The 25,275-nt window shown below is 36.0% G+C and overlaps 1 protein-coding gene across 1 annotated transcript in view; it reads left to right on the top strand.

Moving 5' to 3' along the window:
- Positions 1-20,738, top strand: part of SLC2A13 (solute carrier family 2 member 13) — a 523,994-nt gene extending 503,256 nt beyond the window's left edge. Inside the window, exons 8-10 of the mRNA XM_027542584.1 lie at positions 6,096-6,217; positions 6,344-6,496; positions 15,573-20,738. Coding sequence (XP_027398385.1) covers positions 6,096-6,217; positions 6,344-6,496; positions 15,573-15,799 — 502 coding nt within the window. The 3' untranslated portion in view covers positions 15,800-20,738. The remainder of the gene's footprint in view (positions 1-6,095; positions 6,218-6,343; positions 6,497-15,572) is intronic.
- The last annotated feature ends 4,537 nt before the right edge of the window (positions 20,739-25,275 follow it).

Genomic DNA, 25,275 nt, shown 5'->3' with positions numbered 1-25,275 from the left:
ACATCTGTATTTAGAGGCTGAGGGGAGGAAGAGGCATTTTAAAAGGCAATGAAGACAAATACATCAGAGAGTTGAGATGGATATATTGATATAAAAGTAAAGGGGAAAGAGAAGGCAGGAGGGTTTTCAGCAATATCAACTGCCACAGGGTAATCGAAGAGCCTCAGAATTAAGGCAAGGTAATTATAGTTGAGGATTAAGAGGCCATCAGTTTGGGGTGAACAATTCAGAGAAAATAGGGCATGAGTAAAAATCAGGGGAGTGTCTGTGGATGAGGACCTCACTACTGTAAACTACTTTGTAATTTCAGATGAGCTAGTAGTAGTAATATGAAAGGGACGAAAGATTTTAATAGGAGTAATTTTTGTGTGTTGTAAATAGAAGGGTAGGCTCAAGTAGGAAGAAACTAAAGATGGCATAAAGAGAACTGACTACTGACGGAACATACTGTAGAGGAAACAGAAGCAAATGTAGAACCACTAATAGGAAGGTCTGTCCTTAGAACAGGCAAGAGACATGTTACCATTCAAAGTAGGAGAAGAATCTGAAATAAGATAAAAGAAAAGGTCCAACAGAGAAAAATTGAGGGAATTCACGTGGAAAGTCTTCAATTTTTATGAAAATGGAGGCAAGTTCTTCAAACCCAGGAAAGGTGGGAAAGATTTCAAGACTAGAGGATAGTAAGAAGTATTTTAATTAATTGAGGCAACAGTTGACCAAAAGTTTATTCAATGTTTACTCTAAAATAAGCAGAAAATTCAACAGAGAAGACAGTAAATAATCATCATCATCATTATTAGGAACCCATCTGAAGAGAAATAGCATGAACTTTTAATAGATGTCAGCAGGATGGTTTCATAATTTTATGCAACTTCTGAAAAGTGGTTATTAAAGGAAGTTAATGGTCCTGCACAGAGTTGGGAACTGAAACTATGAGAATGACAGGCAAGCATGGAAGAATGAAAGATGGATTCTAGACGTCAGTAAAGACGATATTGGCATGGTCTGAGTTGAACAATGATGTAACTGAATACTGAGAGGAATCGAGAGTCTAAAGATGTGATTTGGGTACTAGAAATAAATAACATGCTTATCATCAAAAGGAATGAGGTACGTTTGAGACCCTGAAGTAAAATAGTCAAGCTACTTATAATGCCCTTTCCACAGTTTCAAAGGTTAAGTAAGGAACTCTGAAGCTAAGGTATCAGATGGGCCAGAAATAAACGTAAATGAATATGGCAGAGGATGAGAGGGGTGGAGAAGATAACTGACCAGGCATCAAGACAAGGTGTTATGATGGAGGTCATAAACACAGCAATAAGGACAGAGCTTAGATGTCAAGGTTCAAAAATAGAGATTGATGGAGATAGAACAATAGCATAAGAAATAACAGTAGAAGAATGTTTTTCAGGTTGCTCAGGTCGTCAGATGCAAAGTCAGCAGAGAGTGCCTGCTAGAGAAGCAAGTACGTGTAGCAGGAAGGGAATTATTTTAAATAAGATATAAGCATTGCTCCCTTCCCATACTACCTTATCACCCCTTTACAGGTGATCCTTCTAATCCTTAAAATTACCAGTAAGGCATTTCCCCCCATTTTACAAATGAAATATTCTGGTTCTGGAATTTGAATTTTTGCCCTTACTTCAAAATCTAAAGCTTTACAACATACTGACTTTCAGTGCTTTTTAAAATGTTACTGCAGCCCTCAAAGACTAACTAGAAATTATGTCTGATATTTGAAATGGATATGAAACACAATGGTCTTTTTTAAGGTATAATTTACATATATAACATTATATTAGTTTCAGGAGTACAATATAATGATTCAACATTAAGGTATACTGGGAAGTGATCACCACAATAAGTCTAGATAACATCCATCTCTACCCATATTCATAATTTTTTTCTTAAGAACTTTTAAGATCTACTCTATGCAATACAGTATTATTAACTATGGCTACCATGCCACACTTTGGCCACCTGATACAAAGAACCAAATCATTGGAAAAGACCTTAATGCTGGGAAAGATTGAGGGCAAGAGGAGAAGGGGACAACAGAGGATGAGATGGTTGGATGGCATCGCTGACTGAATAGACATGAGTTTGAGGAAACTCAGGGAGATAGTGAAGGATGGGGAAGACGGGCATGCTGCCATCCGTGGAGTTACAGAGTCAGACACGACTTAATGACTGAACAACAACTACAGCCATGCCACACACTACCTCCTCATGACTTTTTATTTTATAACCAGAAGTCCGTGTCTTTTGGCCCATTTCACTCCACACTATTTCCCACTCCTGACGACCACCGATCTGTTCTCTGTATCCATGAGCTCCTCATTTTTTTTTTAAGATTACATATACAAATGAGATCATATGGTATTTGTCTTTTTCTGGTTTATTTCACTAAGCATAATGTTCTCAAGGTCCATCCATGTTGTCTTGAATGTAATGGAAAGACTGAGTATCACTTCATGGCAGATAATGGAAACAATAACAGACTTTATTTTCTTGGGGTCCAAAATCGCTGCAGATGGTGACTGCAGCCATGAAATTAAAAGATGCTCCCTCTTTGGAAGAAAAGCTATGACCAACCTAGACAGCATATTAAAAAGCAGAGACATTACTTTGCTCACAAAGGTCCATATAGTCAAAGCTATGATTTTTCCAGTAGTCATGTATGGATGTGTGAGTTAGACAATAAAGAAAGATTCTCCAAAAAATTCTTTGGAGGACCAAAGAATTGATGCTTTTGAACTGTGGTGTTGGAGAAAACTCTTGAAAGTCCCTTGGACAGCAAGGAGATCAAATTAGTCAATCCTAAAGGAAATCAACACTGAATATTCACTGGAAGGACTGATGCTGAAGCTGAAACTCCAATACTTTGGCCACCTGATACGAAGAACTGATTCATTAAAAAGCCCCTGATGCTGGGAAAGATTGAAGGCAGGAGAATAAAGGGAAGACAGAGGATGAGATGGATGGATGGCATCACCGACTTGATTGAAATGAGTTTGAACAAGCTCTTGGAGTTGGTGATGGACAGCAAAGCCTGGCATACTGCAGCCCACGGGAATGCAAAGAGTTGGACATAACTGAGCAACTGAACTGACTATATTATGTATATACTATATGTATGTGTGTGTGTCTATGTGCATGTGTGTGTACACACACACCACATTTTTCTTTATCCATTCATCTATTGACAAACACTTAGGTTGTTTCCACAATCTTGGCTACTGAAGATAATGCTGAGGTGAACAGGATGGAGCAGATATTTTTTTCAAGTTAGCGTTTTTGTTTACTCTGGATAAATACCCAGAAGTAGAATTGCTGGATTGTATGGTAGTTTCATTTTTAAGTTTTTAAAGAATCTTGATACTGTTACCATACTGCTGCACCAATTTATATACACACCAACAATGCACAAGCGTTCTCTCTTGCCAACACTTTTTATTTCTTGTCTTATTGATGATAGTTATTCTGCCAAATATGAGGCAGTATCTCGTTGTGGTTTTGATTCGCATATCTCAGATAAATAGTGATGCTGGGCATCTTTTCATGAACTTGTTGCCCATGTGTACCATCCATACTGAAATCAGATTGATTATATTCTTTGTAACCAAAGATGGAGAAGTTCTATACAGTCAGCAAAAACAAGACCAGGAGCTGATTGCCGCTCAGATCATAAACACCTTATTGCAAAATTTAGATTTAAATTGAAGAAAGTAGGGGAAACCACTAGAATATTCAGGTATGACCTAAATCAAATCCCTTAGGATTATACAGTGGGAGTAACAAATAGATTCAAGGGATTATATCTGATACAGTACCTGAAGAACTATGGATGGAGGTTCATATCACTGTACAGGAGGTGATAATCAAAATTATCCCCAAGAAGGAGAAATTCAAAAAGGGAAAATGGTTGTCTGAGGAGGCCTTACAAATAGCTGAGAAAAGAAGAGAAGTGAAGACAAAGGAAAAAGGAAAGATATACCCATCTGAATACAGAGTTCCAAAGAATAGCAAGGAGAGATAAGAAAGCCTTCCTCAGTGATCAATCAAAGAAATAGAGGAAAACAATAGAATGGGAAAGACTAGAGATCTCTTCAAGAAGATTAGAGATACCAAGGGAACATTTCATGCAAAGATGGGCACATAAAGGACAGAAACAGTAGACATAATAGAAACAGAAGATATTAAGGAGAGGTGACAAGAATGCACAGAAGAACTATACAAAAATGATTTTATTGATCCAGATAACCATGGTGGTGTGATCACATAGAGTCAGACATCCTGGAATGTGAAGTCAAGTGGGCCTTAGGAAGCATCACTATGAACAAAGCTAGTAGATGTGATGGAATTCCAGCTGAGCTATTTCAAATCCTGAGAGATGATGCTGTGAATGTGCTGCACTCAGTATGCCAGCAAATTTGAAAAACTCATCAGTGGCCACAGGACTGGAAAAGGTCAGTTTTCATTCTAATCCCAAAGAAAGGCAATGCCAAAGACTATTCAAACTACTGCACAATTGTGCTCAACTCACACGTTAGTAAAGTAATGCTCAAAATTCTCCAAGCCAGGCTTCAGCAACATGTGAACTGTGAACTTCCAGATGTTCAAGCTGAATTTAGGAAAGGCAGAAGAACCAGAGATCAGATTGCCAACATCTGTTGAATCATAGGAAAAGCAAGAGAATTCCAGAAAAAACATTGACTTCACTAAAGTCTTTGTGTGAATCACAACAAACTGTGGAAAATTGGTAAAGAGATGGGAATACTAGACCACCTTACTTGCCTCCTGAGAAATCTGTATGCAGGTCAAGAAGCAACAGTTGAACCAGACATGGAACAATGGGCTGGTTCCAAATTGGGAAAGGAGTACGTCAAGGCTGCATAGTGTCACCTTGCTTATTTAACTTATATTCAGAGTATATCATGTGAAATTCTGGGCTGGATGAAGCACAAGCTGGAATCCATATTGCAGAGAGAAATGTCAATAATCTCAGATATGCAGATGACACCACCCTTATGGCTGAAAGTGAAGAGGAACTGAAGAGCCTCTTGATGAAGGTGAAAGAGGAGAGTGAAAAAGCTGGCTTAAAACTCAAATATTCAAAAAACAAAGATCATGGCATTCAGTCCCATCACTTCATGTCAAATAGATGGAGAAACAATGGAAACAGTGACAGAATTTATTTTCTTGGGCTCCAAAATCACTGCAGATTGTGACTGCAGCCATGAAATTAAAAGACATGTACTCCTTTGAAGAAAAGTTATGACCAACCTAGACAGTATATTAAAAAGCAGAGACATTACTTTGCTCACAAAGGTCCATATAGTCAAAGCTATGATTTTTCCAGTAGTCATGTATGGATGTGTGAGTTGGACAATAAAGAAAGCTGAGGACCAAAGAATTGATGCTTTTGAACTGTGGTGTTGGAGAAGACTCTTGAGAGTCCCTTGGACAGCAAGGAGATCCAACCAGTCCATCCTAAAGGTAACCAGTCCTGAATATTCATTGGAAGGACTGATGCTGAAGCTTAAACTCCAATACTTTGGCCACCTGATGCAAAGAACTGACTCATTAAAAAGACCCTGATACTGGGAAAGATTGAAGGCAGGAGGAGAAGGGGAAGACAGGATGAGATGGATGAATGGCATCACCGACTCAGACATGAGTTTGAACAAGCTCCGGGAGTTGGTGATGGACAGGGAAGCCTGGCATGCTGCAGGCCATGGGATTGCAAAAAGTCGGACACACCTGAGCGGCTAAACTAACAAACTGACTGACCATCTGTTTATCTTCTTTTGAAAAATGTCTCTTATGATCCTCTGCCCATTTTTCATTCAGATTATTTTTTTGTTACTCAGTTGTATGTACAATGTGTTGTTCTTGAATTACATTCAGCTCTAAAAAGTTTCATGTCAGCTTACATATATAATCCTCCTTTAAAAATTTTTTTTAGAGAAACATCTTGGTTTCTTTTCCTTAATGAAATTAAGGAACTATAAATGCATTCTAGATAATACATTGAATTTCTGCAACTATAACCTAACACCCTAAGTTAATATTTATCTTGCCTTACTTTTCAGGTGTGAAAATGAAACCAAATTCAAAACAGAAGAAATATTTTGGGCTTACAATTTCTGCCCTACTCCGTACTCCTGGACTGCACTTCTGGGCCTTATTTTATATCTTATTTTCTTCGCACCTGGTAAACAAAGACTCTGTTGTTGTAATTGTTATTTTAATTAAATTGTCTCTATTTAGACAAGACAAGCTACTCTTTTAAATTCCTTACATGCTACTTTACTGAAATTCTTCATTTTATACTTCTCAGGAATGGGACCAATGCCTTGGACTGTGAATTCTGAAATATATCCCCTTTGGGCAAGAAGCACAGGAAATGCATGTTCATCTGGAATAAATTGGATTTTCAATGTTCTGGTGTCATTGACATTTTTACACACAGCAGAGTATCTTACATACTATGGTAAGAGAATATAGTTTCATTTTTATTTTCTACTCTTGTTTTTAGATTTGCTGTCATTCGTGATTGAAAAACTAAATGGTTATATTTTTGCTATTATAAATATCTCTGCAAGGCTGTCTTATTCCCCAGAAGCCTTAGAAATGTTTCTGGGAAAAGATAAGAGGAACTGTCCTTTCCTAAGCAGTATTGCTGCTTGTCCCTCAGTGCTTTATAGCTTTCACCCACCTACACTTCAGACCCAAACATCTCCCAGCTATCCTCAGTGGGAAGTCTTCACAACAAGGCCTTTAGTTTACTGGAAAAAACATAAACAACAGAGAATTATAGAAAGATCCTGGAGTCTAGGGGTCATGCTTGAAAATGTCTCTTAACATGGATGGGTTGTATCCAAGAGTAGAATCAAAGTAGGGTCAAAGTTGCTCCCCCAAATGTTGTGCTCGCACTGTGCCTTCCACTCTATCATATCTGCTGTTCAGACCAAAGTATTTCAGGATCCACTGAGACCAGCACTTATGACTGCTGAAACTATAAATGTGGCAGAGGTGTTCATGTAAAATGTAGAGAGACCATAACTCGAAGAAAACAATCTTGAGAAGTGACTGAGTTAGGAAAAAACTTTGGGAAGCTACTTCAGGTTTATCTTTACTAAAATGAAAAGGTGTCTTTTTAGCAAGAGAATTTCTTTATTGTCTGTATGAGTTTATAGGTTATGATTGGATTCTAAGTGATGAAATAGGGGTTTTCATGCTAATCTGAGCCTCCGTGATTATATACTGAAAGTCTATTGTTTAGAACCCACCCCCACCCCCGTTCACCCACCCCTCCCTTCATGGATCACATATCCTGGGGAAGGGACTTGCATGATTCAGTGAAGGTATGAGCCATAATGTACAGGGCCACCCAAGTTGGATGGTTCATGGTGAACAGTTCTTAGAAAATGTGGTCCACTAGAGGAGGAGATGGCAAACCACTCCAGTAACCTTGCCTGGAGTACCCCATGTACAGTAAGAAAAGGCAAAAAGATATGACACCAGAAGATGAGCCCACCAGGTCAGAAGGTGTCCAATATTCTACTGGGGAAGAGCAGAGGACAATTACAACTAGCTCCAGAAAGAATGAAGAGGATGGGCCAAAGTGGAAACACTCAGTTGTAAATGTGTCTAGGGTGAAAATAAAGTTTGATGCTATAAAGAACAATACTGCATAGGAACTTGGAATGTTAGGTCCATGAATCAAGGTGAATTGGACATGGTCCAGAAGGAGATGGCAAGATTGAACATCAAAATCTTAGGAATCAGGGAACTAAAAGGGAAGAGAATGGGTGAATTTAACTCAGATGAGCATTATATCTATTACTGTGGGCAAGAATCCTGTAGAAGAAATGGAGTCGCCCTCGTAGTCAACAAAAGAGTCTGAAATGCAGTACTTGGGTGCAGGCTTAAAAAACAACAGAATGATCGTGGTTTCTTTCCAAGGCAAACCATTGAACCTCAGAGTAATCCAAGTCTGTGTCCCAACCACTGATGCCAAAGAAGCTGAAGTTGATGCTAGTGGTAAAAAACCTGCCTGCCAATGCAAGAGACATAAGAGACTTGGATTTGATCCCTGGATCAAAAAGATCCCCTGGAGGAGAAAATGGCAACCCACTCCAGTATTCTTGCCTGGAAAATCCCATGGACAGTGGAGCCTGGCAGGCTATAGTCCATGAGGTTGTAAAGAGTTGGACATGACTGAAGTAACATAGCATGCACACATGCTTGTCCCAACCACTGTTGCCGAAGAAGCTGATGTTGATGGGTTCTATTAAGACCTACAAGACCTTCTAGAACTAACACCAAAAATATATGTCCTTTTCATCTTAGGGGATTGTAATTTAAAAGTAGGAAATCAAGAGATACCTGGAATAACAGGCAAATTTTGCCTTGGAGTACAAAATGAAGCAGGACAAAGACTAATAGAGATTTGTTAAGAGAACACACTGATTATATATAGTGAATACCCTTTTCCAACACAAGAGACAACTCTACAAATGGACATCGCCACATGGCCAGTAAATAAATCAGATTGATTATGGTCTTCGCAGCCAAAAATGGAGAGAAGCTCTATACAGTCAGCAAAAACAAGGCTGGGAGCTGACTGTGGCTCAGATCATGAACTCCTTGTTGCCAAATTCATACTCAAATTGAAGAAAGTAGGGAAAAACAATAGGCCATTCTGGTTTGACCTAAATCAAATCCCTTATGATTTATACACTGGAAGTGATGAATATTTTTAGCGGATTAGATCTGGTAGAAGAACTATGGACAGAGGTCCGTAACATTGTATAGGAGGTGTTGACCAAAACCATCTGAAAGATAAAGGAATACAAGAAGGCAAAGTGGCTAAGGAGGCTTTACAAATAGATAAGTAAAGAAGAGAAGTGAAAGGCAAAGGAGAAAAGGAAAGATATATTCAACTGAATGCAGAGTTCCAGAGAATAGCAAGGAGAGATAAGAAGGCCTTAAATGAACAATGCAAGGAGATAGAGCAAAACAAAAGAATGGGAAAGACTAGAGATTCTCATCAAGAAAATTGGAGATATCAAGGGAACATTTCATGAAAGAATGGGCATGATAAAGGACAGGAACATTAAGGACTTAAAAGAAGCAGAGGATACTAAGAAGAGGTGGCAGAAGTACAAAGAACTATACAAAAATGTCTTAATGACCAAGATAAACTCTATGACTGGTCACTCACCTAGAGTGAGACAAACTGGAGTGTGAAGGCAAGAGGGCCTTAGGAAACATTACTAGGAACAAAGCTAGTGGAGGTGATGGAATTCCATCAGAGCAATTTAAAATCATAAAGATGATGCTGTTAAAGTGCTGCACTCAGTATGTCAGCAAATTTGGAAAACTTAACAGTAGCCACAGGACCAGAAAATGTCAGTTTTCACTCCAGTCCCAAAGAAGGGCAGTGGAAAAGAATGTTCAAACTACCATACAATTGTGCTCCTTTTACGTGCTAACAAGGCAATGCTCAAAATCCTTTGAGCTAGGCTTTAGCAAATCATTAATTGAGAACTTCCAGATGTACAAGCTGGGTTTCAAAGAGGCAGAGGAACCAGACATCAAATTGCCAGCATTTGTTGGATCATGGAGAAAGCAAAGAAGTTCCAGAAAAACATCTACTTCTGCTTCATTGACTATGCTAAAGTCTTTGACTATGTGGATGACAACAAACTGCAGAAAATTCCTAGAGATGGGAATACCAGACCACCTTACCTGTCTCTGAGAAAGAGGTCAAGAAGCAACAATTAGAATTGGACATAGAACAACAAACTGGTTCAAATTTTTTGAAAAGAGTATTACAAGGCTGAATACTGTCACCCTGCTTATTTAACTTCTATGCAGAGTACACCATGCAAAATGCACATGAATGAACATTGGGCTGGATGAAGCACAAGTTGGGGTCAAGATTGCTGGGAGAAATATCAACAACCTCAGATACACAGATGCCACCACCCTTATGGCAGAAAGCAAAGAGGAACTAAAGAGCCTCTTGATGAAGGTGAAAGAGGAGAGTGAAAAGACTGACTTGAAACTCAACATTCAAAAATCTAAGATCATAGCATCCAGTCCCATCACTTCATGGCAAATAGAAGGGGGAAAAGTGGAAGCAGTGACAGATTTTATTTTCTTGGGCTCCAAAATCACTGGGGACGGTGACTGCAGCCATGAAATTCAAAGACACTTGACCCTGGAAGGAAAGCTATGATGAACCTAGACAGCATATTTAAGAAGAGAGACCTCACTTTGCCAACAAAGGTCCATATAGTCAAAGCCATGATTTTTCCAGTAGTCATGTATGGATATGAGAGTTGGACCATAAAGAAGACTGAGTGCTGAAAAATTGATGCTTTCCAGTTGTGATGGTGGAGAAGAGTCTTGAGAGTCCCTTGGACTTCAAGAGATCAAACCAGTCAATGCTAAAGGAAATCAACCCTGAATATTCATTGGAAGAACTGATGCTAAAGCTGAAGCTCCAGTACGTTGGCCACCTGATGCAAAGAGCCAACTCATTGAAGAAGATGGTGATGTGGGGAAAGATTGAAGGCAAATGAAGAAGGGCACAGCAGGGCATGAGATGGTTAGATAGCATCACTGACTCAGTGGACATGAATTCACACAAACTGTGGGGGATATTGGAAAACCGAGGAGCCTGATGTGTTATAGTCCCTGAGGTCCCTAGTCGGACAGGAGTTAGCAACTGAAAAACAAGTGCTTCCACCATTCTCAGATCCTCTCCTCCATTCCTCAGTGCACCTCACCTCATCTCACCTCATCCCATATTCTGGCTACTTATAATTTCTTTTAGTAAGAACAAATCTATTTGTCAGTTCCTCTATCTACCCTCTCACTTCTGGACCTTGAGCTTAGGCCAGGATTATACTTTGTTCACCAATATATTCCCCACGCCTTCCTGGGCATCCCCTATTAAGCACTCAGAAGTGTTTGTCAAATGAATAAATACATAGCTGAACTTTTAAATGAATGATGAATATGTGGAAACATCATATGTCTCTTCCTCCTCTCTTATGAACATTATGATTTGGTGTTTAGTTTTATTTAGAACTATTTATCTAATGCTTTTTTTTTTTTTCTAATCTTTATGAAACTCCTCTCTCTCCCAAACATTATTTGAAACATTTAGAAATATTTATTTTCTTGGAAAGGAAAGGCACTGGCATTTTAAACTGGATGTATATTTAGTATGTTCAGCTTTATCCCATTTGGCAATTAGAATGTTTACATAAATTTGCAAGCTTATCTTCCTAATAGCAAAAATATAAACACAATAAATATTTACCCATATTTTCTGATCCTTGAGAATACTTAAATATTTAAATATGGACTTATTTCTTGAGAAAGCATTTTTTAATGGAAAGTCAGAGACAGAATAATAAAAGTCTACATGGTAAGACTTTTGATAGCAAAGCTCCTCTTCTTGAATCAGTTCTGTCAGGAAAACATGAGGCCACAGAAGTAAAATTTAAATAGGGCATAGCCAGGCTTCTTTCAAAAATATCTCAGTAGAAGCAGCTTTTTGTTTTGCATTAAGCCAGACTCCTTCCTTGTCAGCACACTGTCCATTAGGTTTTCACTAGTGGAACAATATCTCAGCTCAGGTTAGAGTTTTTCTGTTTATTTCTCTATATTTTAACCTAGAGGTTACTGATTGATGTAAGCTGTATGTTTATATTCCTGACAACAGATAGGCACCCTAATGATGTATTTCTTTGGAAATATTCATGTCTTCTTTTACTTCCTTTTTTATTGTTTCATAAGCCCTCAAGTCTTGATTACTTACTTCCTAAACTATACTGCCTAGAAGAGTCTGGGTCCCATTCAATAATGTTTATTACTAAAAATTATCATAAAATGTCACCAGTATATCACTTTATTTATAGCACATGTGACTAAATAGATCCCTTGTTGAGCATTATTAAAGTGTCTGTGTTGAATCTTTAATTTTTCATTTTGTATAATTCAATTAAATATGTTTTAATCTGAAACTTAATATAAGGACTCTAATAAGATTTATTTCCTTTAGAATAAAATTGCACTGTTTAACAATCCTAACAGATTTGCTACAGACTTTTTTTTCATTTTCATCCTAAAGGGGCATAATTAAGAAAATGAATTACATAACTGACTTGCCTGGTACATGAAGCAGGTCACAGCCTCCCAGGCCTGCCTGCACTTCTGTTGGCTTAACCACAGGTCACACCAGTGAAGCCTATATACACAGTTGTAGCATTTGCTGTCTTTAGGTTATTCAGATTTTTATAGAAGTATCTTGCTTTTTAATAGAATTTTCTTTATGTTCTTTGGTTTTGGGAATCTTGTTCACACACACAAGAAATTGTATGGCCTTTAAAAATGTCAGTAACCCATCTAATTGCTTTTAACTGTACGAGTTTAGTATGAAAAGATTTGATTTGTTACTTCCAATCATGCCATTGTACTTAAATTGTGAAAGATGATGAATATTTTCTAAATATTATATTTTATAAAGGCAGACCGTATTTACTCCATTAGATATTTTAGAGTTTAGCATCCCAGTTTAGTCTAAAATGTTTTATCATCTGCACCTATTGTTTTCTTACCTCCACAATCTTGCTTATCTGTATTCAGAATGCAAGACTTCACCTCTGTCATTTTTTTTCCCTCAAAATTCCACATCCTCCAAGAACCAGCTTGTCATAGCACCCCTTAGATGAAAACATTCTTGATTTATTAGTCATGCTGATCTTACTAGTCACTATTCTTCCCTAGTCATTTTAGTGTAATTTGATAATGTCTATCACTTTTTTGGGCAACTAACATCCAAAATTCTTTCTATTCTTTGCAGTTTGTAGCAAAGAAGGATTTATTTTCCCTGTCAGATCAGGAAACTAAAATCAAGACAATTCAAGAAACTGCACAAGGATTCAGCCTGTGTAACTTTTTGACTTTCAGACCCACAGTGTCTACAGAGCCTTCCTCTCACTGTAACACTGATATGAATGCCAGATGATGTATTATTTTTTTTTTATCAAGTATGACATAAAAATATATAACTTGTAGTATAATGTAGACCAAACTGAAATGAAGTAAAGGAGCCTTGTATTTGTAAATGGAATTTTATTTTTATTAAAGAAAAAATTTGATTTATAAGGGTCCAGCTCCTTATCAGAAGAATTATATAGCTTCTGATGATTTAAGCTAACAAACTATGTCTTGATTTAGTCAATCCTTTTATATATATGTTTTAATATCTCATAGTTTACCTCTGTTTCCTTTTATTTTCTCATGGCTGCTCATTCAATGGAGCAGATTCTTTGGGGTAGCCAGTTCAGCAGCATTTTCCTCTGTAGTTTTACTTGAGTCTTCCCAAGAAGTGTTTCTATGGATAGTACTGAAATGGTTACTTCTAGGCCTGTCTGGAAGTAACTACTTAAAGAAAGTAGTCTTAATAATGTCTTTCCACATTCTGTAGTGACAACAAACTGAGAAATATTTTTCAGTTCTTTAACTGCTGTACTTTTCAGCTTCAAGCTTGAGTTTCAAATATATAGTCATGTTGTCTGGTTTAGGCCTTCATTTCAAATCTCCTACCCAATGTATTCCATCTGGTAGTCAACAAGAGAATATTCATTCTCTAAACTCTCCAATGAATCAGCACTGTACTGGGAACCCAGAGACAAGCCATAGACTCTGGGCTTGAAGAGACCACTTTTGCTGGTCTCCTCCTCAAGTATACCTCTCCTATACCTGGTCCTACTGGGCTGTAAAACTTACAGAATTACAATGTAAATCATAAATTTAAATAGGAACTGATAAATCATCTTACTTAATGAGGAAACTGAGGTCCAAGGAGGAGGTTAAATGACTGTCCAGAAGTCACATATTGTTTTTGTTGCTCAGTTGCTCAGTCATGTCTGACTCTTTGTGACCTCATGGACTGCAGCATGCCAGGCTTCATTGTCCTTCACCATGTCCCAGAACATGTTCAAACTCACGTCCATTGAGTAGGTGATGCCATCCAACCATCTCATCCTCTGTCATCCCCTTCTCCTCCTGCCTTCAATCTTTCCCAACATGAGGGTCTTTTCTAATGAGTCATCTCTTTGCATCAAGTGGTCAAACCATTGGAGTTACAGCTTCAGCATTAGTCCTTCCAATAAATATTTAATCCTTTAGGATTGACTTATTTGATCTCAAGAGTCTTATCCAACACCACAGTTCAAAAGCATCATTTCTTTGGCACTCAGCCTTCTTTATGGTCCAACTCTCTTTATTTCTTCTGGAGCTATCTCTCAACTTTCTCCAGTAGCATACTGGACACCTACTGAGCTGGGAGGTTCATCTTTCATTGTCATACCTTTGGCCTTTTCATACTGTTCATGGGGTTCTCTAAGGCAAGAATGCTGAAGTGGTTTGCGATTCCCTTCTTCAGTGGACCACGTTTTGTCAGAACTCTCCACCATGACCCATTCATCTTGGGTGGCCCTATACAGCATGGCACAGTTTCATTGAGTTAGAATGTAGCCCACCAGGTTCCTCTGTCCATGGAGTTTTCCTGACAAGAATACTGGAGCGAAGTGCCGTTTCCTCCTCCAGAGGATCTTCCTGACCCAGGGATTGAACCCACGTCTTGCTTCTCCTCCATTGGCAGGAGGATTCTTTACCGCTGAGAAGCCCCAAGTGCTATGGACACACACACAAAAATGGACTGTAGGAGCCTCAGAGAAGGAATGGGGCACTAGTTAGGAGACTCTTACAGTACTGCAGGTAAAGAGGAAGGCTTTTAAATCAGAGATGTCCAGAAATGGTAAAAAGTGGTCATCTTTGGATTGTATGTGAAGGTAGATCCAACAGGATTTTCTAAGAGTGGATATTGGGTGGGAGAATAAGAGAAAACTCTGTTGACTCTTAAACTTTGAGCTTTGATTCAAGAAATCAGCAGTGTCATCACTGAATGCGGTTCTGGAAACACTACACTCAAGATAAATGAGAAGAAAATTTCTTCCTGAAAGTGCCTCCAGTCTAGTGGCTAACACAAATATATTCACATAATTATAATGCTACTTTGTTGTTATATACCACTTTGCCTCAGCAAAGTGTTGTCAAAGCACAACCCTAACCAGGAAAGTGAGGAAAGATTTCAAAGCAGAAGTTATTCTGAGCCTGGGCTATCATTCTTTTTGAGTTTGGTATTACATGAGAAGGAAATGGCAACCCACTCCAGTATTCTTGCTTGGAGAATCCCAGGGACAGAGGAGCCTGGTGGGCTGCCATCTATGGGGTTGCACAGAGTCGGACACGACTGAAGCGACTTAGCAGCAGCAGCAGCAGCAACTTGAGTTTAGAAAGACAAACTGTATTATATTCACAGAATTAAAATAATTAGAGTAAACCAAATAAACCAAGCTGTAAGCAAATTTTTGGTTCCATTTCAGACCACAGCCATGCATTATTGACCAGAAACAGAAGTTAAAATCAAGTCCCCTTTCCAATGTAAGCCTTTACATATATGGTATTTTCCATTGCAGGAGCCTTCTTCCTTTATGCTGGATTCGCTTCGATGGGTCTCCTTTTCATCTATGGCTGTCTTCCTGAGACCAAAGGGAAAAAATTAGAGGAAATTGAATCACTCTTTGACAACAGGCTATGTACATGTGGTGCTTCAGATTCTGATGAAGGGAGATACATTGAATATATTCGGGTAAAGGGAAGTAACTACCATCTTTCTGACAACGATGCTTCTGATGTGGAATAATTATCAGCTGCTTAATATTTAGTCATTTAAACAAACTTGGGAGAGAAGAACAGCAATTGGTGACCTCACTGCCCTGCTTTTAATCTGGTCCTTTCCACAGTCTGGTTTTGAACGACTTCATATCCTAGAATATTTGATTCCAAGGAAGATACCATCACAATGACATTTTTTTTTCACACACAGAGATGTAAAACATTTACAGAGATTTTAAACTAATAATTATTGAACAAATATGTGTAATTCCTTCCTGAGATAGTTTAAAATGAATATTGTACCCAGTGATTTCAGTGATATCCTTTTTTCCTAAGACTATATATAATTATTAGTGGCAATTGAGTCAGTGCTAATCCAGCCAAATCATATATGTATGATATACTTACAACAAAGGATGCTAAAATATGGTCCAAAGGTATTTTCTGTCAAAGCATAGTCTGTTGGCCCTAATTTTTCCTAAGGATGAGGCGCTTATCTGTGATCAGCTATTAGAAAAAAATTCCATTTAAGCTTTTATCAACAAATTCAAGAGTGTCCCCTACAAGGCCACAGCTGTCCTTATATCCTTTGTATTCTACATTTTCATTTCTCTCTCCAATTCAAATATTGAAAATTCTTCAGCAGCTGACTCTGTACAGAATCTTTTGAACATTATAAAAAGCAGGTCTTTTTAGGTTTATTTTCCTACATATTTTTTGCATCAGTTAAGAAGTATACATTTGCACAGATTAGCTAGCAAGTTTTGATAAGTATATTTTATTGCTAGAAAGAAAGAAAAGATTTTTATGGACCTTAAAGATTTTTAACCCTGAGTTAGTCACTTAAGTGTGCAGCTGTAAACACAAAATAGCACTAGATCTTCAACTGTATTTCAGGGTCAGTTTTTGTTCAAGCCAAAATCCCCTGTATTCACAACTTCACTCATCAAGTCTGGATTCCTACTATTTGTGCCTTCATTTGTGTTACATAAATAGCTTCTAGCAGACTATTTTTCCCCTCTTTTAATAAATAATTTCTGAAACAAAGGAAGGAAGAAAATCAGCAACAGAAATAACCTTGCTGTTATTTATGTTTGTTTAATTAAGTAATGAGACTTCTATTTTTCTTTTTATTAACTTTCCTAAGGGAATTGTCACATTTTATTACATAATGGTACTTGTCTTTTTTTCCTTTTTAATTCTAAGAGTATAAACTGGTTTTTATGTTGTACACTTTCTCATTTTCTCTGACATTCTCTTAAAAATAGATACATAGATTTGTCTGTGGGTGTATCCTTTTTCTCATGCTTGACTTGGATTTTTTTTCTTCTTGTCTAAAAACTGGGATTTTCCATTGGAACAGATTAATGGTTCTCATATGTGTCTTTAAGAAATGTTGACTTACTATATTTCTGCAGTATTTTTTCAAAGTATTCATTAGTTTCTATGCTCATTCATCAGTGAATTCCAATTTTTGCTCATATATTAAGAACTACATAGTATGTACAAAGTCACTCACAAAATTACTTAATTCCAGTGAAAATATGAATGAGTCTTCTGAGGTCAGTTAAGAGTGCAAACATTTGATGCATTTTAACGTGTCTCTAAACATCTAATAATGTATTCTTCGGAGTGAAAGAGTGACTCTAAATTCAGTATATTTCTGCCAGTCTCCAAGATGGTTTGGTCTCTCTCAAAGTCTAGCTTTAAGAATGTCATAAGAACATTATGACAATTATGACAGCTGAGAATGTAGCCAAGGAGGTTCATTCTCTAAAGTTAAAAATCCTTCCACCAACAAAGAGTTTTCTCCCTTTGATCATTTCACGTAATTAAACAAATATATATTTTTGAGAGCTTTTTTCCTTGACTTAGGTGCTCTGACAATTGATTTCTAAGGGGATATTAATTTTGATTTTCCCCAGAAAAGCAGATGTGCTTTAACAGAGAAAGTTATTATTCTATTGATATTTCTTATCCCATAAGAAATTTCTTGTTTGTATAATATTTCACACAGGTAAAATGAAATGGAAAATGAACTACTGTATGATAAAATCAGAATATAATGTGGAGAAAAAGTATTTAAACCCATAAAGTGATCTCTTTAGAAATTTGTTTTTCTGATTTATCTAAATAATTCCCACAATTATTCTGTTTATTGAATACATGGCCTTAACTATATGCTTATACTCAGCTGAGCTGAATGCACAGTAACTTTATCAAAGGAGCAACTGAGCTCATTATTTCCTATAGCAGAACATGGCCTGTTCTCCCTGACATAAGTAGTGTTTTCAACTTTATATCCATAAATGCACATAATAGGGAAAAATAGCCACAGTTCTTGTCTTCTATTCTCAATTCCTTCTATAAAGGACTACTAGTTATTTATATAATGATAAAGATAATATTCCATATCTTTGAAGTACAAGACAGAGAGGCACAGTATAAGAATTATTTATAATTTTTTAATGACAACTACTTGAAAAGGAACCTTATAAAATTAGGGTATTATTTTTAGATTCAGTGAACATTTATAGTATATTAAAAATTAAGTATTTGAATTTTGCAGGTTTTTTAATAATATGCACCTTCTAAGTTATCAGCATCTTTGGCTACCACTGTCAACTTGAAAACATTCCATTTGAAATATCATCAAATATATATTTTATAGGAAAATTTATATATGGTATGATTTGATCTATCTAAGCATCACACTTTTAGCTGAAATATGTTTCCTTCTAAACATGTTACAAATTTAATAGAAGTATATTGTGATTTAGGAAAATATAGGGAAGATGGTCATAACCTCTATTGAGGCCTAGCTGGATGGCTGGTAAGATATGCACTAGACTTAAGAGAGTATAACATTTCATTGCATCTGAACACATAGGGCCGAATGTTAAAATCAGATAGGTTTTAAAGATTAGGTATTAATATTTTTCTTAAATATAAAATTCCTAATAATTTTGATTGTTGCACCTTAGTCAATAATTATCCAAAACATGATTTTAATGTATATATAAAAGATAGAAACTAAAATTAGATTTAAAAGGTATTATTTCCATTTGAAATTTTATCACCAGTAATATACAGTAGTTAGTTCCCAGATGGAAAATGCTGAGAGTAATGTTATCAAGTAGTTTTCATATTTGTATTTTACCACTGAACCATTTTAGTGTGTAAGAATCTTAATATTATTTTTTAAGTTATTCACTCTAAAATGGGAAATCTGTTAAATTAGAGAATTTAGAAACTGTTTACTATAATTTCAAAATCAGTTATCCAGAGGAAGAATTAACAGGGAAAAATATAAGTTGACAACTTATCCTTTTGCCTTTATATCAGAAAGTAGAATTGAAATGCATTATAATACTCCATAGATCTTGGGGGAAGGGTATTCTATAAAATACTCTTCATGGCATCTAAGAAAATCTCACTAGTTTCATTAACTTAATGACACTAATATATTTTATAAATGCTATAATACAGTAAGAGGGGTGGGAAGATTCTTTTGACTTTCTTTCATCAGTAATTAAGAACAATAAAATTAATAAGGTGTTTTGTTATAATTAATTTATTTTACTCTTCTCCTAGTTATGAAATCACATATTACACTAAGCACCTAACAACTAACATTTATATAGTTGTTGTGTCAGTTTTAAACTGCCACATTCAGACATTTTCAGTAACTACAAATAAAAGAATGACATACCATGCCAGAAGCAGAGAATTCATAATATGTACATTATGCCAAAATGTATTGAGTTTTGGATAAATTTTACAACTTATGTGTAGCTTCTGCCTATTAAGAGACTCAGAATTGTTCTCTGGATTAATTTTAGCATCCTGTTTTCTGTCGCTTTCTGTTTTCTTAGCCTTATGTACAATAATGTAAACCTAATTTGATGAAGTGATCCAGGTTGTAGCAGCATATCAATTTCAGTATCTTCAGTCCTTCTGGGTGAGCAATATTGCTGCTATTTTCTAGAAATAGAAATCATTTAAAAATTCCAACAGCTAACTGCTCCCAACTCTCTTAAAGATCATCTCTTAGAGAAGGAGATTTTTGTGTGCCAGTAATCATCAGAGAGAGATTTTGTAAGTGTTAATGATGTTCAGAAATACATGAAAGAATTTTATCTCATAATTTGCTTGTGAGTGTAAAACAATACAATTCTCATAAGTCTTTACTTTATATGTATAAAACAGAGTCTGTTACACTTAAGTGATTTGGTCTGTGGAATGTTAAATATCTATTTTCATTTAGCAGCAATATTCAGCTTTTGATTTTAGACAGTTAAGCCCATGCATTTGATTTTATCCTATCAATATAATAAGAAAAAGAAACATAGCTTACAAGTACTAAAAATTAAAAACCACAAATATTTTGTAAAATTTTAGCAAATTTACCATTATTCCATCTCATTTGAAGGTTAAAAAATGAGACTCAACTCTCGCCAAAGTAGAAATTTATGTTCTACATGTCCAAACTGGTTCCTAACAGCTTTTGGATTATATTTCACTTGATGTTATAGTATCTTTTATTTGTATTAACTGTTCAAATTTCTATTTAAAAGCTCTGATATACATCTAGATTAAATGGAAACACAGTTTTGTGCTTTTAAAATATGTTTTCAAAATGTATATTTTAATTTCCAAGAGTGCATGTCATATAGTGTTTAATTCATGTCTTAACAAGTCCAATATAAATATTTATTCCTACATGTGACATGAGATATCTCTTAAAAATTTGAATATGTATCATTTCCTTCAAAGTCATTCTAGCTATAGTTGTATCAAAGTATTGTATATTTTATGGAGATTTAATGATGTATATGTAAATGTTTTTTAAGTTATTTTATTGAAGTTCAATCTTTACATAAAATTAAATCTTTTTTTTAAAGTGTCAGTGCCAGAACTGTAAATGAAAATAATCAAATAAAAGTTAAGACAATTCACTACTCATTTATCTTCCTTGTAGGTTTATATTTTAACCAATTATCTTCTTTGGATTTTAGAATCTAGGTTACATAGTAAAGGCATCTACAAAGATTACCTATATCTGTATATTTATGCAATGCTATTCATTTTAATATTGTAACTTTAAAAAATATTTTAATACCTAAAAAATATTGCAAGGAATTATTCTGAATAGTAAATATAAAGCTCTGAAATGCTCAGAAATCCTTGAAGAAATTTCTTACTGTTGTCAGAACCAGACGTTGACATGAACCATTGTATCAGACTGACAAAAATTATTTGATGTTGTTGCTTTGTAAATGAAAAAATACCTACTGGATGACCAGTTGACAGTTCTTTTTGGAATTATGTATGGCATTCTCCATTACCATTCTCCCCCTCTGTAGCTTTTATTGGTAAGCATTATATTATTGTTTGATCTGTGTAGCCATTAGACTCACCTCTCCGTAGTTAGGGTGTGCCATCTTGAGTCCAACTGTAGAACAGGTTTGAGGAGATCCTCTGAAGACCCTAGATCCACTGTCACTCAATGGCTTACAGTGGAGTTGCATCTTAAGCAAGGATTCTGATGTCAACAGGTAAGAAAAAATCCCTACAGTTAAAATGACCCTCGAAAAGCCCCTAAGTTATGCATAAAGTGTCCACATATCTTAACACCTGAATAGTGCATTTCATATCTGTATCAGTGATCATCAAAGTCTTCATTTAATTACCCAGTCTTATTGGAATGCTGTCATCCTTTTCTGGGTACTAAAACAAGTTCAGACCATTTTGGTGACTTGTCCAAGATCACACGCTAGGAAGTATGTACAAAATTTTTCTGTGCAGTGATTACTCTACAGTCTTTCTCTCTTGGTCCTCATTTGGAATGTCTCCTTGTCAGATCAAGGCAGAAAGACTGAAAAATAGACATTGTGTTTTTCCTGTATTAGAATTGAAAGGATGTGAAGGAAAAGAATCAGATACCTCATTTTAACCTGGACTATAGACACAAATCTTAAAAACTTTTGATCTCAAGATTCTTTTCCAAATATGAAGCAGTATACAAATGGTCCCCAAGTTAAAGAGGTTCAAGTTAATCTTTCAACTATAAAAAGATGTGAAAATGATTCATATTAAGTAAAAATTGTACTTTGAATTTTTAATTTTGATATTTTCCTGGGCTAGCCAGATCTGGTACGATAGTCTCTCCTGTGATGCTAGACAGGACAGCAGCCAGAGCTCCCAATCAGCCATGAAATCACCAGGCTAGAAAACTGATACACTTATAACCATCACATAACCACAGAGCCATTCTGTTTCACTTTCAAAATAGTATTCAATAAATTACATGAGATAATACTTTATTATAATATAGGCTTTGTGTTAAATGATTGTGCCCAACTATAGGCTAATGAGCCTAATTCTGAACACATTTCAGGTAGGCTGGGCTAAGCTACAATTTCACTAGGTTAGTATTAAGTACATTTTCAACTTAGAATTGGTTTGTCAGGGTGTAACCCCATCAGAAGTTGAGGAATATCTATATAGTACATTGTTTAAGAGATCAGGCTGATGCAAATTGCCTAGGTTTGGATCCCAGCTTTTCCAGTTACTGCCTGGTATCCTAAATTACTGAGTTACTCTATGTTTCACTTTCCTATACATATATAAGTGAAGATGTTACTAACTCCCTCATATATGTGGCAGGGAGGGGTCACATCAGTTAATCATGTAAAGCACTTAGAGGACTGGGACATTCCTTAGGGATTGGCTGTTCTTAGTATCATCATCCATATGCTATCCCTAATTCTGCTAAGACCATGATATGCATATAAATTCCCTTCCTTGGGAACAACTATTAGGGGCAGGAGCACATGGGCTTCTTTGACATGTACCATGCAGGTTGTGTGAGTGCAGCAACCAGAATTCTGCTGACCAGAATGGTTGAAGCTGACTTTGCTGACTAGCCTGATACCCCTCTTCCTTTCTCTATCTCTTCCATGAGCATCCATGTGAATGGCACAGTGGATGAGTACAGCCTTCTCATATTCTCCAGATTAACAGGATGTAACATGCAATTGCTATTTATGTGATCTCCCAGCCATGAAAAAAATTTTAAATCTCTCGGTTAACTATCATTTAAATTCCTTTCAGCTTTTAAAATATAATTTTGAAATCTTCTCCAGTTGACAACAGACACTAACCCTTCACCAATAGGCTATATTGAAATTAAGCTCATATTATTACTGATGCTATTAATTTAATATGGAACATTGAAGGTATTTTTACCTCTAATATTTTATGTACTTTTTCACTAAAGTTACAAAAATTAATTCCAGATGGTCACCATGCAGAGGAAGTAATTTTTTTACATGAAAGAAAATATAGGCATTTAAATGTTAAACTCAAAAGATAGATTTTATAGAGCAGCATCTCTCAAAGTGTTGTCCCCAGGCTAGTAGTGCTGGCATCACCAGTGAATTCATTAAAAATGCAAATCTGTGGGCCTCACCCAACCTACTGAACCAGAATCTCTGGAGATGTAGCCCAGGAAACTTTTTAAAAATATAATTGACATATATAACACTGTGTAAGCTTAAGGTATACAAGGTATTGATTTGATACATTTATACATTGCAATAGAATTACCACCATAGCCTTATCTAGTACATCCATTATATCACATAACTATCATTTCTTTTTTTGTTGTGAAACAAGATCCAGTCTCTTAGCAACTTTGAATTTATAATACAACACTGTTGTCTGGAAAGCTCACCCAGACTTATTTGTTTGTACCAAACTTGTACCCTTAATCATCTCCCCAGTTCCTCCAACCCCCAGCCTGCTAGCCGCTATCCTACTCTCTATTTTTACAAGTTCAGCTCTTTTAGACAAGGAAACTATATTTTAACAAACTCTCCAGGCAGTTCTTAAGAATGTGATGTGGGAACCATTGAATTAGAATTTTGAAATTGTCACTTTAAAAAGGAGTCAATAGTATGTTCTTTCAAATAGTAAGCTCATCTACTGAAAAGTGAACTTATTGAGTGGATTTATCTTCAAGTTACTTAGGAATTCATAAAGCTAAGTCACTTCCACCTCAGGGGTGTTGCACACGGTGTTACCTTTTCCTAGTCACCCTATTTGTGCACCTCTTTCTTTTTTATTTTTCAAATATCAGCTCAAAGTCATCTCTGTGGCCCGCCTTGATTATGCAACTTAATTACTCCCTTCCTCCCCCAGTATATTACCAGGTAACCTTGTTTTATTTTCTTTCTTGTACTATCACTACTTGAAAATTATTTTTATTTCTTGTCTGTTTCTCCCACTAGAATATATACAACATGAGAGCAGAGAATTTTTATTATTTACCACTGACTCTCCAGCACCTCATATAATGCCAACCATATAGTATGTGCTCAGTAAATATTTGAAAATTAAATGGATGCATGCATCACAGGTGCTTCTGTGGTCCATGAAGGAAGAGAAGAAACTTTGTATAGGCTAAAAAATGATTAAAATGACACCATGACACCAGACCAATATCAAAAAGCATGCTTTGAAGACAAAACTTGTATAAGAAAGTTATTTTAACCAAACAGCAAATTCCATGTGGTATATGAATGTATGTGTGTTCACATAAACACATTTGGATGATAAATTTTGTTATAATTCCTATTAAAAAGGGATAAATATTAGGATTGTAAGCTTAGAGTGGAATTTTCATGATTTGTAATAAATTAATCTACTTATACATTTTGTTTATAGATAACAACTCACTATATGCCAGATACTTTATAAATACATTATTTTATTCTATCTTCACAGAAGTCCTATACAAAAAGGACTGTTATTACCACTACTTTGTAGATGAGGAAATAGTTGAGTTACAGGAAGTATAGTAACATATTCAGTAGCATAACTTGTAGAGTCTGAACTTAGACCCAGGTCAATTTCTGTCACTATTGTGTTTTGTTTTGTTTTTTACAATGAGCTTTATCATGGAAAAATTGAAACCTGCCACTAAATGAAAATTTTTGTACTATTTTCTTCCTACAGAGTCACTAGTTATGGATTTAGAAACTAAAACATAACCAAAGGGTAAAGCATAACAGTATAATTTAGAGTCAGATGTGAAAGGATTCCCCAGTGGTACAGTGGTAAAGAATCCACCTGCAACACAGGGAAAGGCTACCCACTCCAGTATCCTTGCCTGGATAATTCCATGGACAGAGGAGCCTGGCAGGCTAAGTCCATGGGGTCGCAAAGAGTTGGAAATGACTGAGCAACTTGCACTTTCACTTAAGTAAAAAAATAGTAATTTCTGAAAACATGCCTGAATTTACATTTATGAATTAACCCTGAGAAACCTAGTAAGTTTCCTTGCTCTAAAGTCTTCTCTGTCTGAACTGAATATAGCTACTCCAGCCTTTTAAGAGATCAAATTGCCAACATCTGCTGGATCATGAAAAAAGCAAGAGAGTTCCAGAAAAACATCTATTTCTGCTTTACTGACTATGCCTAAGCCTTTGACTGTGTGGA

The sequence above is a fragment of the Bos indicus x Bos taurus genome, chromosome 5 (assembly GCF_003369695.1).
Source record: "Bos indicus x Bos taurus breed Angus x Brahman F1 hybrid chromosome 5, Bos_hybrid_MaternalHap_v2.0, whole genome shotgun sequence".
In the NCBI taxonomy this organism is placed as follows: domain Eukaryota; kingdom Metazoa; phylum Chordata; class Mammalia; order Artiodactyla; family Bovidae; genus Bos; species Bos indicus x Bos taurus.
The sequence above is the reverse complement of the archived record's forward strand: the minus strand, read 5'-3'. Positions and strand labels throughout refer to the sequence as shown.